The following is a 17,538-nucleotide window of genomic DNA, read 5'->3' as shown; positions in this document are numbered from 1 at the left end:
CCGGGGTGCCGGGTGGAACCAGGAGATTTTCTAAGGCCTCTGGGATCTTCTGGCTTCATCCCTAGAGGTGGGGCAGAGGGTATGTGTCCCTGATCTTTGAGCCCAACTTGAGGCTGAGAGCAGCGGGGAGATGGGGATCTGGGGGTTAGGGGCTGGGGCAGCCAAGCTGCAGAGGGAAAGGGGACAGACAGACTAATGTAGTGAGTGTAGCTATAGCTGAGGCTTAACTGGGAGGGACGCCGTGCTTGCTAGAACCACTGGGACCAGGAATGGGGGGATGGCCCCGTGCCCTTGCTTGCACTCCTGCAGGGGAGTGTCTTGCTGCACCATAAACGCCCTGGCCTGCATCCCACATCCACTCTCCTAACCCGTCGGGCATTTTAACCTTTTTCATAGAAAGTTATTTACAATAAAAACATTTTTAAAAATAAAGTTTTAAAAAGTCTCAAAATGGACCTGCTTGCAACTTTCTCTGGGGAAAAGCATGGGCCAGTTTTGGGGAGGCCACGGCCCAAGGGGGAATGGCTGGGAGGAAGATGGGGGGCACCAAAGGCCTGCAGAGTGTCCCCTGATGCACTCCTCATGATCTCTGGGTGCCCAGAGAGAAAGGGGCTGAGAGGCGGCCCTCGGGGGTCCCCTGCAGCCAGGGCCTCGGCACCTCTATATGTGCAATGGGGAGACTGTACCCACAGCCCCGAGGAGCAGGCAGCAAAGGAGGCACAGCCCCCTCCCTGGCCCTGGGGACTCACTCACAAAGGCCGTTCTTGCCCAGGGCTCGGCCCACGTTCCCCACCTCGCCCAAGTTGAGGGCCTGCCCAGACTCACCTGCGGTCCTCGCCTGGGCCTGTCTCCAGCTCCTCCCTCCCTTGGTCCCTTCCTGAAGGGACAGGGTGTGAGGTCAGAGGGCCCCAGCCCCTGGGGCCCCACTTGCCACCCTGGGGTTCATTCACCCCGCCCAGGGCCTTCCCTCCAATGCAGGTTGGGGCTGAGGGAGGCCATCAGGGCAGACGGAAGACAGGGTGCCTAGACCCTACAGCTCCAGCCTGTGCGGAATCAACGTACCAGAGTTCTGATGGGGAAACTGAGGCACAGCAAATATGTGACACTCAGCAGGCACCTTTCAACCCCCTCACCCCAGCTTTGCCTGGAACCCATCTCTCCCCCGAGCCCGCACCTGGCCCCGCCAGCACGCCCTTGTGGTGCACAGCCCCTTCCCCCAGCACTCACGTGCACGTGCGCACAGACACAGACACACACACACACACACAAACGGGCACTGTCCTACACAATCCTGCCCAGCCTCCACGGGCCCCTTTCTCCTGAAGCCCCTTTCTTTCCTTGCACTGGAGGCTGGCTCCAGAGCACCCTGGCATTCCCCCGCCAACTTGCTGCTTTCCCTTGCTAATTATTCCAAATATTTCAGAAGGGTGCGCCCACTGCAGGGCCAGCCGGGTTGGGGCCTTACAGAGCTCAGGAGGCAGCCCATCCCCTTCCCACCGCTTGCTGAGGAGGCTGCCCCAACCTCCCTCTGAGACTCCCTTCACCCCCTAAGCAACGACTCCCTCCCTCTCCCCACCACCCTCCGGCCTTCCTCCCCACGCTCCCCAGCACTGGGGGAACATGGGGGCTCCAGCCTCTCCACTGGTCCCCAGGCTCAGCCTCCAGCCCCCGCCAAAAGGGGTACACCCTGGATTGACAGGTGGGGCCGGTCACTGTCCCCCCTCCTCACCCTCTGCCTGGGCCCATGCTGGGGGAAGAGGGGCAAGGTCAGGGGCTGGCAGAACTGCCTGCCAGGTAAGGAAAGGCTGAAGAAGCTTCTGGCTGCCAGGAAGAATCCCCAGGAGCTCCTGAAAATCCCTATGCTTGGCACTAGCGTCTCTGGGGCTGGGACCCAAACACTGGCACTTTTAAGGGTCCATGGATGCTGCCAACGAGCAGCCAAAGCTAAGAGGGGGCTCCGAAGCGGCCAGAACACAGGGCTTCACACACCCTTTCAGCAGGCAGCGTTTGGGGGTTGGCGGTGGAGGGGGCGGGAAGCGTGAGTGGATCCTGTCCCTCCTATTCATCCCTGCCCCGGCCCTTGGCTGGGTGGCTTTTTCAAAAAACGTTCAGTGACTCCGTATTTATTTAGAGATTCAATGTAATCCCAGTCAATATATATTTGGCGCCCTTAACAGTAAGTTGCAGACAGGCTGCCCCATTAGCACTAGATACTTTAGTGTGTGTTTCCTTAGAACAAGGACACGCCTCCATAATCCCAGTACCACCATCACAATCAGGAAATGAACACTGACCTGGTAATCCCATGTAACCGCAGACCCCCTTCACATCTTGCAGATCACCCCAGTAATGCTCCTCTCCATTCCAGCATCCCAATCCAGGACCCCATGTTGCACTGAGTTGTCCTTTCTCTTTTGCCCTGTGTGGCTTTGAGCCCATGACTCAAGCTCTCTGGGCAGGTTTCGCATTTCCTTTGATCTCCACTTTTGAGGTGAGAAGCCCTTCAGCCACTTCAGCCTCAGGTGTGGTACAGTCCCTTCCCAAAGCAAGAAGCCAGCTTTCTGTCTCCTCACTTTCCACCTCTTCCCTATCCTCCCTCCCCCATGTATCGCCAGCCAGGAAAGGGATGAGGGGCAATGTTCAGGAACTCAGTGTTTGGGGACCCTCGCCGTCTGCCCACGGGACAGGCCACCCCCAGCTCCAGTGAAGGCAAGGCCCCCGGGATGGGATTCCATGCTGGCCTGAAGCAAATGCGCCAGGCCTCCTGAAGAGCTGAGCTGAGGGCAGGAAACACTCTTCTCCCCGCCTCTGCCCCCCTCAACATACTGGGGACCCAGACTTGAAGAAGGAAGGTCATGTCCATGGTGTCCTCCCAGATCAGCACCGACACCGTCTCCTCCATGTCCGGCTCCTACATCGCCCCTGGCATGGAAGAGGACGGGGAGGCTCTCCCCTGCCCCCGGGCCGCCAGCAGGACGCCCTCAGAAGAAGGAGACGTAAGAGAGGAGCATGGGATCGCCCTCGCCGCTCTGCTCTGCTCTGTACTCGAGTCCCAAGGAGCTCAGTCCAGGGCCTGCCAGGAAGATTGGCAAAGCCCCCCAGTGCTCGGGAGGGGAGCCCTGGAAAACACGGTACCGGGTTGTTGAATCAAAGACTCCCTCAGATGTGATCTTCCATGTGGCACCACTTCTGTCCTGAGGACTTGGTTTGGGTTTGCTGCCAGGCGAGCTGGGTAGGAGAGCCGGTGGCATCTGCACCTTGACTTTTGTGGCTCCTTTGCAGGTGACGCCAGCGGCGTCTCCAGACTGCAACTTTGCGGGCCTCGTCGCCACCGCCGAAGAGCAGGATGCAGAGGTAAGAGCAAGGTGGACGCTGGTGCCCCTCCCCGGTCAGAGGGACTGCCGGCGCTGGCACAGGATGCAAATAGGATGGGGGCTCTTCTGGAAGAAGCCTTCCAAGGTGGTGCACTTGGATCTGTTAGAGGCAGGGTGCAGAGCAGAGGGACTGTCCGGTTAGCAGAGGGCGCTGGTCTCAGCGTAATAGGCGTGGGGTGAGTTCCAGAGGGAAGTCTTCCAGGCCAGACCCTTGAGAGGGTGTTTGTCCTCCAATTCACTTAATATTTACCTGGCACAGGCATCTCACATCTTCCTGGCACTGGGGGACACAAAGACCGAGTGACATGGCTTTTGCCTGCCCACACCCCCAATCCACCCATCCCATCCATTCCGGAGCTCCATCTGATGGAGGAATCAGAGTTATAACTCAGCGTGAGAAGTGCTCTGACGGAGGTGTGCCTGAAGTATATGGAATGCCCAGCTCCCAGTGGGGACTCTACAACTTTCTCTTGAGCCAGATGTTCTCAAAGGAGTATCTGGATGGGATTGGGGATCCTAAAGGGTTTCTGAAAGTTTTATGATCTCACGGTTTGCTTTTTCATTTGGCAACTTTGATTTCCACCTGAGAGAAACAGTGTGAGCTAAACTATTACCAAGGCTATTCCTGACAGTCCCAGGGTCCCTCTGTAAGGTGCCTCAGACCTGGTCCCCCTGTAATGTGTCTCAGACCTGGTCCCTACGGGCCGATCCTGCCTCGCCAAGCAAAATCTGCCTCTGCTGGGCCTCCCAGCCATCTCACACGGACAGGAAATGTATGGATACCATGAGGGTGATTAGTTCTGTCTTCTGACAATCAGTAGACTCCTTTCACTGCTTTATGGACTCACAGTGCCTTCCTTCTGTCCTAGGGAAATGATGTTCTAGAAGAAGAGGACGGATCACCCACACAAGAAGATGGTAAAAGACCTGGTCTTTTGCTCCCTTTTATTATATTTCTTTCCCGGGTATTCTCTGAAGGGTACAGAAAGGGGCACTGGTGTGACTTGGTGGCACTGCTCAAGGGTGTGGCTTTGGGGAAAGGTCGTCTTCTTGATGGAATATCAAAGCAAGCAGGGTATCTGAGGACCTCAGCAGCCTTCCTGGCTCTTTCTGGGCCTCTGAGCCAAGGCTGCAGTAGATACATGGAGTTCTCCACCTACGTTGAGTAGATCCTGAAGCTTCTTGGGCAACTGCCATCACCTTCCTTCCTGCTTCAGCTTCTCAGCTGAGTCTCACAGAACTGCTCTAGCAGCCCCAAAGTTCATCTGCAGCAGGAGAACAGCTTCCTCCCCTTGGGGGAACCGACTGTTAGGCAGTAGGTTTTCCTGCTTTAGTGAAGAAAACGCCTGATGTTACAGTAGCAGAAGGATCACAGCCCTGGCGGCACAGCAAAGGTGAGGTGAAGAGACATTAGCAGCTCAGCGTACACTAGTGTTTGTAGGCTATTGGCACGAGTCTCTTTACCATCGTTCAGGCCTCAAGTAGATATTTTTTTTAATTGGAAGAGTTGGTTTACAATGTTTTGTTAGTTTCTGCTGTACAGCAACGTGAATCAATTATACATATACATATATCCACTCTTTTTTTAGATTCTTTGCCCATATAGGCCATTACAGGGTACTGAGTAGAGTCCCCTGTGCTCTACAGCAGGTCCTTATTAGGTATCTATTTTATATATAGTAGTGTGTATATGTCAATCCCAATCTCCCAATTTATCCCTCCCCTCCCTTGCCCCCCGCCATAATCATAAGTTTGTTTTCTACACCTGTGACTCTATTTCTGTTTTGTAAATAAGGTCAACCATATCTTCAGTCGGAAGAATTTGGTTTCTAGTAAGCCAAGAAGCGAAGGAACGACCTACATATAGAGCAAGGAAGTGGCGGGGGGGGGAGGGTAGGCGAGCTGGGAATCCCACCTGGGAGTGTAGGACCAGGCGTCCCAGGAACCGGTGTCTCTTCCCTCTGCTCCTCTGAGGTGCCTCCACAGAAGGGCAACCTCCAGAGCAAACCTGGATCCCAGCCTGGATGCAGATGTCACACTAGTCACCTCTGCTTTGGCCATGGCAGTTGCTTGGGGGGCGGTGTGGTGTGCAGGGGTGCGCATGCGCACATGACCACTCTCTCCTGGCCAAGTAGTGCCGGAGGAAGGGTCGTCGCCCAGGCTGTGCCTCTGCCGCACGCACACGCCAACCCAGCCGGGGTTGGGCGCTACCTCCCCTCGGTTGATGTCTTCAGGGCACAAGGCTCCGAGATCTCCATTGTGATTGCCGTCCCCAGTAGAATATTTGCTTCTAAAATGCACAGGGCAGGGCCTCCCTGGTGGCGCAGTGGTTGAGAGTCCGCCTGCCGATGCAGGGGACACGGGTTCGTGCCCCGATCCCGGAGGATCCCACATGCCGCGGAGCGGCTGTGCCCGCGAGCCATGGCCGCGGAGCCTGTGTGTCCGGAGCCTGTGCTCCGCAACGGGAGGGGCCACAGCAGTGAGAGGCCCGCGTACAGCAAAAAAAAAAAAAAATAAATAAAATAAAATAAAATAAAATGCACAGGGCAGTATGTGGTTTCCGCCTGACATTCCATATGTGGTTTCCACCTGACATGCCGTACGCAGTAGATGTATGTTTCTTCCTCTCCCTTTCACCAAGGAAAAAAAAACCGAGTGGGGTGCTTGAAAAAATAACATCTAAAACTGTCCCCTTCCCATCTTACACGACTGTAGGTTTCTGGTCAGCCCCTTAAAACATCCTCAGAATAGCAAATTAAGTCTCAAAGAAAATAAATCGTAATTTTGTGAACAATGCGATTCTTTGATTTGAGGTGCAAAATTACGGGACCAAAGAGCTTTAATTGCCATTTTATGTATTAGTCATTTCGCAGAGCCTTGTGGTCATAAACACACCCCACGTGCACCGACAGACACAGGCCGGAGTCCGGGGTCACTTCCCCCGTGGCTCTCCTAGCTCTTCCAGCCTGGCTTAGCTCTACTGTGGGCCCGGGTCTGCGTGTCCGAATCCCACAGACCTCCCCAGGGTCTGATTTCCCAGGAACGAAGGCTGGAAAGGGGCCAGTTAAGGAAACAGAGCAGAACAGAGCGAGAACGCAAACGTACCCACACAGTTTCCTTTATTGTCCACTCTACCCACTTAATTCTTGTTTTTAATTTTAATTATTTATTTTTTTAACATATGATTTGATGTTTTTTGTCTCCATCCTTAAGATTTTTATTTTAAGGACAGCAAAGCAGAGAAAAACACAGCCAGGTCCTCTCTAACTGCCTTAACTCCGTTACAGGCCAGAGGACATTCGCATTTCTAGGTATGGAGTGTGACAATAACAATGACTTTGACATCGCCAGCATGAAAGCACTGGACAATAAGCTGTGCTCTGCGGTCTGCTTACCCGGTGAGTGGCAGTCTGCTGAACATGAACTTGGTGGGAGACGCTCCCCTGCTTGCACCCCTGCTCTCACCCTGGGACACCCATCTCCTGCCCTGCAGTTCCTGCAAGAAGGCATGGGCTTTGCTAAGGTGCTGGGAGCCAGTTGCTGAAAGGAAGTGAGGTGGCCTCGGGAGAGTCCTTGGGCAAAGAGCGACTCTGCTCTAAGCGAAACTATTTGGGCATGGAGAAAGGCACAAAAATACCTCCAAAGCCTTCCAATTTGACCTGACCGCGTCCTCTCCAGCATGATCTTGCAGATCCCATGGCAGGGGGCCTGGTCTTGTTTCCATCAACAGGCAGTTTAAGGCAGACACGGCGTCTGTGATAAGGTCTTGGAAAGAGAGCCTGAGTCCTTGAAAAGGAAACCTGTAGCCCCTCAGAGGAGAGTGGTTAGTTAGGATCAGAGAGGAATTTCAAAGCCAGCATTTTATAGACTAGCTCTGTGACCCAGTGAGCCCTGGGCCACCACCAGTTGCCTTGTGCTCCCTAGATTTGGATCCCAAAGGAACGATCAGGGGTCGAGGGTGACTCTTCTCCCTGGAGCCCTAACTCTGTAAATTCAATCAGGGCCATCAACGTGCCCCTTATTCCTTCTCATGACACTAAACTGAATCCGGGATGAGTTCTCAGGAGGAGCCCACCTGTCAGTCACACTCTGGGCACTGATGTCCCCCTGCTCCATGCTCACCAAGGGCTTCACCAACCATGGCTCTAAAGCCACGTCTTGCCCGGTGGACTAGGTCGAAATTGCCCCTTCTGGGTTCACGGCAGAGACTGCCTTCATGTTGCATGGTTTGTAATCTCTTAAACATGCCCTGGACATGTTTAAGCTTCAGGACAGCCACGTCCCATCGTGGGTCCAGTGCTTTACTCCCTTGGCAACGTGGCTACAGGTGCTGGAGGGACACAAACTCCTGTGGTTGCCACTCTCCATCAGCTTGCAAAAGACCCAGGTCCTCACCCCTCTGGCCCCATGCAGGCTTGTGGGGGAGGAAGCCGTAATCCCCAGAGACACCTCCCACGGCCTTCCCAGGGGCTCTCCAGCCTTTCCACTTAGCGTTGACCCAGCCAGGCCTGGGCCAGAGCAGCTGAGGTCCAGGGTACACTTCACTTCCTGCCTTCCCACTCTTTACCTGGCTTCTGTCTGTCCATTGGTTTCTCATGTCTTTTTGCCAAATGTACGTCTGTCTGTCCAGTTTGTTTATTTTGAAACTCATTTAGGTTATCCAGACTTCGTGTGAAAGTTCATGTTCACCCACACCCAACCCCAAGCTTGCTGGGCACGCGCACATCCGAGGGGCCCTCGCTGAGGCTTCCATTCCTAACTGGCAAGAGCCTGTATTTAATATGCTGAAATTTTCCAGGAAAAAAAAATATATGTGAGACTAGATTAATCCCTGTTCCATAAAAGCGGGGATGCTTCTGTGGCAAAGGTTACAGGCAGGATTTGTTTTGGTCACTAGTTGGGGAAGATGCCATCTCTGCCCTCACTCCGCCCTGAGTCTGGGGCAGCGGTGCCGGCCAGCCGCTCACTGGGCTTCAAGAGAGGAATCGAGGCTCCTGCCTCCCCGCAGTGGCCGCCCACCAACCCCCGAGTTTGGCAGAGAGAGCTCCTGGGAATTGTTTCAGCCACCCATGCTGTTGGAAACTGACCCCAGGCCTTGTGCTTCCTCCTCTCCCTAACTCCTTCGGGCCAACCTGCTGGTGGATGTTTATTCCACTCTGGGATGGCGGCAGGGGAGCGAGACCTGGAAGGAAAACAATGCCTGGGCTTCTTTACAGTGATCTCGGGAGCCAGCCATTCTCAGATTAAACTGGCTTCACCGTTCAGGCCAGACATGAAACCGAATGACAGTGGCGGCTGCCGGGAGAGGGAGTTGAGGGTCGCATCGTAGCCTCACCCCGAGGTCTCAAGGGCTCTTACGGGAGAAGGAAAGTGCATCTGCTCTCTTGGTAAAAGGTTTCTCGGGTTCTGCTGTTAGCGTCACACTGGTAATAAAGAGCTGGGGAACTCTCTGGAAGCATCTGTCGGGTTAATGTCAGGTTAATGACAGGATCATCCACTGTGGTAGTTCCCGTGGAATCAACAGACCTCACCACGCTCAGCTGTAAGTTCAAAGTTCCATCCTATGACTGAGGTGCCTCAGGCTGGCTTGGCCGTCAGGACAGCTTCTCAGGCACTCGGTCTCCCTCTCCACGCTGTTTCCCTCCCCACACGGATGCCACTCCCCTCACGGAGCGCCCACAAGGAGGGAGCCCGGGGAGCATCCCATGGTCCACCCTCCCCAGGCCCAAAGGTGCTCTGCCAGGAGCCCCAGCTGGTGGCAAGTATGGCTCAGGTCCCCATCCTCGCTGCTCTCATCACCCTTGTGGGAGTGATGCTGAGAAAGCACCTGTGTCATTCCAGCACCTCTTCCCCTAAGAAGCCTCTGGGTCTTCTTTGGCCCCAAGACCAATGCGGTGCCGTGGGTGGGGGGGCGATGGTATGTTCTGAGATTGTTCTGCAAGGTTCGCAAAGGGAGGAACTCTGAGTTGACCATTGTAGGTGGTGAGCCGATTAGAATCACGAGGCCGTGCTAGGTAGACGGGCCTCCAAGGAATCTGATGGAGTATCACACAGGCGGCAGGATAGTGGCCAGGGGACCAGTGACAATTCTGTGAAAAGGCTCTGGGGCGTGTGATGGGAAAAAGCAAAGATAATTTGAGTTTATTAGTGGAAATACAAATGTTTTTGTTTTGTTTTGTTTTGTTTTTTGTGGTACGTGGGCCTCTCACTGTTGTGGCCTCTCCCGTTGCAGAGCACAGGCTCCGGACGCACCGGCTCACCGGCCACGGCTCATGGGACAAGCCGCTCCGTGGCATGTGGGATCTTCCCGGACCGGGGCACGAACCCATGTCCCCTGCATCGGCAGGCGGACTCTCAACCAAGGGTAAGCTGTGAAAAGGCGAAAGAGAGGCATGGACATATATACACTACCAAACGTAAGGTAGATAGATAGTGGGAAGCAGCCGCAGAGCACAGGGAGATCAGCTCGGTGCTTTGTGACCGCCTGGAGGGGTGGGATGGGGAGGGTGGGAGGGAGGGAGATGCATGAGGGAAGGGGTGTGGGAACAGATGTATATGTATGACTGATTCACTTTGTTATAAAGCAGAAACTAATAAAAAAATAAAAATAAAAATAAAAACAATAAATACTTGGGAAGAAAAAAAAACTTTGACTCAAGACAAGCTGGACATGGAGGAGTGAGAGAGGGCAAGGGGTAGAGGGAAAGACATGTTTCTGGGTGGGGGCTGGTGTACCATCCCCCGGGCACAGCTCCTGCGCAGAGGCTTGATATGGAGCCCTCACCTCCACCCACCCACAGCAATCAGAGAAGAAAAGGAAATAAAAGGAATCCAAATTGGAAAAGAAGATGTAAAGCTGTCACTGTTTGCAGATGACATGATACTAGACATAGAGAATCCTAAAGATGCTACCAGAAAACTACTAGAGCTAATCAATGTATTTGGTAAAGTAGCAGGATACAAAATTAATGCACAGAAATCTCTGGCATTCCCGTCCACTAATGATGAAGAATCTGAAAGTGAAATCAAGAAAACACTCCCGTTTACCATTGCAACAAAAAGAATAAAATACCTAAGAATAAACCTACCTAAGGAGACAAAAGACCTGTATGCAGAAAATTATAAGACACTGATGAAAGAAATTAAAGATGATACAAATAGATGGAGAGATATACCATGCTCCTGGATTGGAAGAATCGATATCGTGAAAATGACTCTACTACCCAAAGCAATCTACAGGTTCAATGCAATCCCTATCAAACTTCCACTGGCATTTTTCACAGAACTGGAACAAAACATTTCAAACTTTGTTTGGAAAAACAAAAGACTCCGAATAGCCAAAGCAATCTTGAGAACGAAAAACGGAGCTGGAGGAATCAGGCTCCCTGACTTCAGACTACACTACAAAGCTACAGTAATCAAGACAGTGTTTTACTGGCACAAAACCAGAAAGATAGATCAATGGAACAGGATAGAAAGCCCAGAGATAAACCCACGCACATATGGTCAACTGATCTTTGATCAAGGAGGCAGGAATGTACAGTGGAGAAAGGACAGCCTCTTCAATAAGTGGTGCTGGGAAAACTGGACAGGGACATGTAAAAGTATGAGATTAGATCATTCCCTAACACCATACACAAAAATAAGCTCAAAATGGATTAAAGACCTCAATGTAAGGCCAGAAACTATCAAAGTCTTAGAGGAAAACATAGGCAGAACACTCTATGACATAAATCACAGCAAGATCCTTTTGGACCCACCTCCTAGAGAAATGGAAATAAAAACAAAGATAAACAAATGGGACCTAATGAAACTTCAAAGCTTTTGCACAGCAAAGGAAACCATAAACAAGACCAAAAGACAACCCTCAGAATGGGAGAAAATATTTGCAAATGAAGCAACTGACAAAGGATTAATCTCCAAAATTTAAAAACAGCTCATGCAGCTCAATAGCAAAACAACAAACAACCCAATCCAAAATTGGGCAGAAGACTTAAACAGGCATTTCTCCAAAGAAGATATACAGACTGCCAACAAACACATGAAAGAATGCTCAACATCATTAATCATTAGAGAAATGCAAATCAAAACTACAATGAGATATCATCTCACACCAGTCAGAATGGCCATCATCAAGAAATCTAGAAACAATAAATGCTGGAGAGGGTGTGGAGAAAAGGGAACACTCTTGCACTGCTGGTGGGAATGTGAATTGGTACAGCCACTATGGAGAACAGTATGGAGGTTCCCTAAAAGACTAAAAATCGAACTACCATATGACCCAGCAATCCCACCACTAGGCATATACCCTGAGAAAACCATAATTCAAAAAGAGGCATGTACCAGAATGTTCATTGCAGCTCTATTCACAATAGCCCGGAGATGGAAACAACCTAAGTGTCCATCATCGGATGAATGGATAAAGAAGATGTGGCACATATATACAATGAAATATTACTCAGCCATAAAAAGAAACGAAACTGAGCTCTTTGTAATGAGGTGGATAGACCTAGAGTCTGTCATACAGAGTGAAGTAAGTCAGAAGGAGAAAGACAAATACCGTATGCTAACACATATATATGGAATTTTTAAAAAATGTCATGAAGAACCTAGGGGTAAAACAGGAATAAAGTCACAGACCTACTTGAGAATGGACTTGAGGATATGGGGAGGGGGAAGGGTAAGCTGTGACAAAGCGAAAGAGAGGCATGGACATATATACACTACCAAACGTAAGGTAGATAGATAGTGGGAAGCAGCCGCAGAGCACAGGGAGATCAGCTCGGTGCTTTGTGACCGCCTGGAGGGGTGGGATGGGGAGGGTGGGAGGGAGGGAGGTGCATGAGGGAAGGGATGTGGGAACAGATGTATATGTATGACTGATTCACTTTGTTATAAAGCAGAAACTAATAAAAAAAATAAAAATTAAATAAAAATTAAAATAAAACAATAAATACTTGGGAAGAAAAAAAAAACTTTGACTCAAGACAAGCTGGACATGGAGGAGTGAGAGAGGGCAAGGGGTAAAGGGAAAGACATGTTTCTGGGTGGGAGCTGGTGTACCATCCCCTGGGCACAGCTCCTGCGCAGAGGCCTGATAAGGAGCCCTCACCTCCACCCACCCCCTTCAACCAGAGAACTTCCAACTGCAGCTCCTCAGTAATTGAAGAGCAGGAAAGCTGGTGACTGGAGGGAGGCTGGGGGAGGGGAGGAGGAAGGACCACAGTCCACCGTTAGTCCGTCACTTAAAGGCTGGTGAAATTAATGGGGCAAATGACCCCAGTCAAAGAATTTGGCAAGTCCACGGCTTTCCTGGGTTTCACCCAGCGGCTCTGTTTCCTCGGCTATCTGGAAAGGAGGGAGAGCACTTGCGAAGAAGCCTCTGGAATGTCAGCTTCTGGGAATCTTGCTGAGGACGGGGCGGGGAGGGAGCGCTTACCGGGAAACACTGGATTACCCTAGCCGCCTTGGGGTGCCTGCGACCGGGGCTGCGGTTTCTGCGGACCTGAGCGGCAGGTGGCATCGGAGAGTCAGACCTGCTTCCGGGCACCAAGACGACACTCGGTCGGGAGACCGGGACAGGCCGCAGAAACGTGAGCAAGTGCCACTCGCAGCCCAGAGGAGAGGAAAGGAAAGCCCCAAGCATGCACCCAGCCCTGGCCCCCACGCCACGGGCTGCGTCCCAGGAGCCATCGCCACCTCTGAGCAGCCCAGATGGGAAGGGGGTGGGGCGGAGGACGGTTCCCGCGGCGAACTGCTCGCCGAGGGCCCCGGGGCCTCTGCGGGAGCGCCAAGCCGCGCGCCTCTCCGAGCCCTGCGCGGGGCCCTCGGGCGGGAATGCGCGGAGCCGGGACGCGGTGGCGGGTAGGGGGCGGGCTGGGTCGCGCGCGGGAGAGGGCAGCAGGAGGGAGCTGGAAGAGAGTTACCGCGTGAGAGAGCGGTTAAGAGCGCGCGGTCTCTTTGGAGATGCCCTGGCCAATGGCAGAAGCGGAAGCTGTTTATATGGGCGGGGCGTCGCCACGGCAGCAGGAGACGCCTTGCGAGCGGCTACTGAGTGCCGGTCCCCGGCCGCTGGCTTTCAGAGAGGCGCCGTCGGGCGTGAGTGGCGACGAGGATTGCTGGCTGGGCCCTCGAGCTGGGAGCAGAGAGCCGCGGTGAGGGTGGGCGGTGGGAGGACTTTCTTTGAGAACCTTCCTTTGGCCCGGGCTGCGCTCTGAGCCAGGTAAGGGACGTGGAGGGCTGCAGGCCGTGGGAAGGGAGGGCGTCAGTACCAGCCCGCTCTCCCATCCGTCCCCGACGGAAGTGGTGGGCCCAGGGACTGACATCAGAGGCGTTTGGGGGACACTCACTTCCCACCCCCTTATAACTCTCTGTATTGTTTCCTTCCTTCCCCTTGATCCCCATCCTAATATCCCTTTTCAAAGATCAGACGACCTCCCCCACCCCCCGACCCGTCGTACTGCCCTCCTGGACTCTCTCGCCCCATTTCCATTGGTTGTGGACGGAGAGAGGGGGGTTAATTCCCCGCTTTGAGGGAGAAAGGGGTGGCCTCGCATGCCCCTACACTCTTCCCTCGTTTGGCTAATTAAGTCTCCTCTAAAAGATCCAAGAGGAAAAGAGCGAGGCGAACCCCCTGTGGGTCGGACCCCCGGGCACACCTTCTGTTTCCCAGACCTCGGCAGTAAAAGATCCTCCCCAGCTGCAGGAAGGATTTTAGTAAGAGCCTCCCCCCTCGCCCACACTCTCCCCTCGGGGGTGGGGAAAGAGGGCTCAGTTCCCGCTCTGGTCCCCGCAGGCACCACACTCCGTTTGGAGGAGGCTACCCCCGGATCGCGGGATGGAAGCCCGCTTCCGGGAGGCTGCGTAACTGAAGCGGCGGGAGTCAGCGGGCCGGAGAGCTCGGCGGCCACCCTCGGCTCGGCTCGTGGATGTTGACAGCCCCCTCGGAGAGTCCCCGCAGATATGGCGGAGAGCTGGCTACGCGTCTCGGGAGCAGGGGCAGCGGAGGAGGCCGGACCGGAAGGCTGCCTGGAGGAGTCCAACGCCCTGAATGACAGCCTGACCAGCCTGCAGTGGCTGCAGGACTTCTCCTTTCTCAACGCCGAGGTCCCCGCCCTGCCTTCGGCGGACACCGACCCCCACGGCTACCACGAGCTGTCAGGCTCGGCCGAGCCGGGGTCTCCCCTGGCGGCGGACCAGCCGCACACACCCGGCAAGCCCACGTCCTTGTGCACGCCGCGGAGCGCCCCCTCGGGGCTGCAGGCCTCGCCTCCCGACGACGTGGACTACGCCACCAACCCGCACGTGAAGCCGCCCTACTCGTATGCCACGTTCATCTGCATGGCCATGCAGGCCAGCAAGGCCACCAAGATCACCCTGTCGGCCATCTACAAGTGGATCACGGACAGTTTCTGTTACTTCCGCCACGCTGATCCCACCTGGCAGGTAGGGAGGCACTCCCTCCCTCCCTCCCCATGCCCGCGCGGACTGGACTCACATCCCAGATGCGCAGGCCAAGTAGGCGCGGTACGGCCAGGGCCCCGAGAGAGGAAGGCCGTCCAGGAAGGACCTCAAGGGAGCCCAGTGCTTGGACTGCTGCCCCTTTGACTTCAGAGACGGAGGAGGGAGGATGTTCAGAGGGCTGTAGGGGTGCCGACCTAGAGGTTCAAGTGGAAAGAACTTGTCACTCATCCGGCAGGCTCAGCCCAAAGACCAGGGCTGAACTATGCGTGGACACAGCCCCCCAGGGTATGTTGATGGACTGAGGGACACATTTTTGTCCCAAGTCCTGGAATTCCTCGACACTACCCTCCTCAAGGTCAGTTTGTCAGGGCCTGACTGGAGGCAGAGCATCGTTCCTGCCAGGCTCTGCATCCCGCCTGCTTTCAGTTGGCTGGAGGGGCTCTGGGAGGGGAGAGGGGCGTGCTGCAGGGTGTGAAGGCCATCTGTGTCCCAGTGGAAGGGCTCCGGGGCCTTCCGAAAGCTGCCGTGCCAGCCCCCACCCCAAGCCCTCCCTAGTTTCCTGCCTACACTCCTCCCCCTCTTCTCATCAACCTCCCTGGGGGGACAATTACCTCAGCCACGTGCTTTCCACAGGGGCTCTTTCCTCCCACACTGGCTTCATGTTCCAAGTCTCCGGAACCTGGCACAGAGCAGCCAAGGGGCCCAGACCACCATGTAAATCTCCCAGTCTTGCCAGGGGGCACTACTCACCTGCCGGCCCCACCCACCAGGCCCCAGACCCCTGTGCCCCAGCGTGGTTTGGACTGTGCACCCAGGCGTGAACAAGGCAGGATGGTGATTCAGGCTGGGCACACACTGCCCTGAGCCTCTTCGACCATCAGGATCAGGGGCTACTTGGGGACAGAGACCCTGAGGATGCACAGATCCTTCCCTGTGGCACAGGTCACAGGATCAGAGTTCCTGTGATCACAGCTATTCCACGTTTGCTTGGGCCCTGACCCTGGGGCAGGTACCATTTGTAACCTTGGTGAGAAAGCAGAGACCCTCCACCACCCCCCACCCCACCCCAAGCCTGAGAGGCCCCAGGAATGAGCGCTATGCTCTTGGCTGGGTAATAATCAACTGAGGCCTCAGAGCCTGGGGTGGGAGGAGGGGGACATGGTGGGTGAGGGCCCAGGCCAGCAGCCGGCTCTAGAAACAAGGAAAGTCATCAGATCCTCCCACACTTCATCCCCCCCGCCACACACACCCCCTCACACCCACTCACTCATTTCACAAACAGAGAAGGCCAGCCAGGCCCAGGCAGAGGGAGATGGCCGTCCAGGACCTGGGGGAGCCAAGGCCTTTGAGCAGAGGCCGCAAGCAGCGGGGTAAGGGAGGGAGGGCAGGACAGGCTGGCACTGAGAGCCACCCTGCGGCTCAGGGCTCGGATGACTGAGCAGGCAGGTATCCTGGCAAAAGGGAACAAAAGCCCCCGACAGCACTCCCAGCTCCTGGTGCCCCGTGGCTGGTGTCCCAGAGCCTCCCGCTCGGAGCAGCGCCTCTGTCTCCCCTGCCCCCATCGGAGAGAAGGTGGTGGTGGGACTGGCAGTGGCGCTAGGAGCCCCCCATCACTGACCCCACCCACTCTCCCAGCTGTCTTCCTTCTCTCCTATCTCCCTGTGTCCAGAACTCCATCCGCCACAACCTGTCCCTGAAGAAGGGCTTCATCAAGATGCCCCGGGAGAAGGACGAGCCAGGCAAGGGGGGCTTCTGGCGCATCGACCCCCAGTACGCCGAGCGGCTGCTGAGTGGGGCCTTGAAGAAGCGGCGGCTGCCCCCAGTCCACATCCACCCGGCCTTTGCCCGCCAGGCCGCGCCAGAGCCCAGCGCCGCCCCATGGGCCGGGCCACTGACCGTGAGCACCGAGGCCCAGCAGCTGCTGCGGGAGTTCGAGGAGGCCACTGGGGAGGCGGGCTGGGGTGCAGGCGAGGGCAGGCTGGGGCGTAAGCGTCAACAGCCGCTGCCCAAGCAGGAGGCCAAGGTCCCGCGGCCCTCCAGCCCCCTGCTGCTGACCCCGGAGGAGCAGGGTGAGCTGGAACCCCTCAAGGGCAACTTTGACTGGGAGGCCATCTTGGACGCTGGCACGCTGGACGGGGAGCTGGGCACGCTGGAGACCTCGGAGCTGATCCCGCCGCTGAGCCCTGCCTCCCACGGGGACGTGGACCTCACCATCCATGGCCACCACATCGACTGCCCTGTTACCTGGGGGCCTCCAGTGGAGCAGGCTACCGACAGCCTGGACTTCGATGAGACCTTCCTGGCCACATCCTTCCTGGAGCACCCCTGGGACGAGAGCACCCGTAGCTCCCTGCCCCCCGAGCCCCTCTTTGAGGCCGGGGATGCCACACTGGCCTCTGACCTGCATGACTGGGCCAGCCTGGGCGCCTTCTTGTAAGAAGCCAGGCCCTGCCCCACCTCCAGACAGCACCGAAGTCTGGGCCCAGACTGCCCCCCTCCCCGCCAGTGCAGGCCCATGGACACCCTACCGCCCAGGCAGGGGCTGGGCCAGGTCACCCCACCAGGCCACACGGCCCCCAGCCCAGGCCATCCTCAGATTCTAGTCCAGCAGGCTGAGAATTGGGGCCCAGGACCAAAATTGCTGCCTCCGCTCCCCAGCCCCCCATACACACAGTGTTTCATGGATCCACTTCTTCCCTGC

The 17,538-nt window shown here is 55.4% G+C and overlaps 1 protein-coding gene across 1 annotated transcript; it reads left to right on the top strand.

Moving 5' to 3' along the window:
* Positions 1 to 2,855: 2,855 nt before the first annotated feature.
* LOC132479153 (forkhead box protein J1-like) lies at positions 2,856 to 17,253 on the top strand (the record flags this gene model as incomplete). Its single annotated transcript, XM_060082733.1, has 5 exons — positions 2,856 to 2,996; positions 3,283 to 3,354; positions 14,457 to 14,618; positions 14,757 to 14,819; positions 16,507 to 17,253. Coding segments are annotated over exons 1-5 (1,185 nt in total), but the record flags the coding sequence as incomplete, so codon positions are not given.
* Between the last annotated feature and the right edge of the window lie 285 nt (positions 17,254 to 17,538).

The sequence above is a fragment of the Mesoplodon densirostris genome, chromosome 18 (genome assembly GCF_025265405.1).
Source record: "Mesoplodon densirostris isolate mMesDen1 chromosome 18, mMesDen1 primary haplotype, whole genome shotgun sequence".
NCBI classification, from domain to species: domain Eukaryota; kingdom Metazoa; phylum Chordata; class Mammalia; order Artiodactyla; family Ziphiidae; genus Mesoplodon; species Mesoplodon densirostris.
This window is presented reverse-complemented; position numbering and strand designations above follow the sequence as displayed.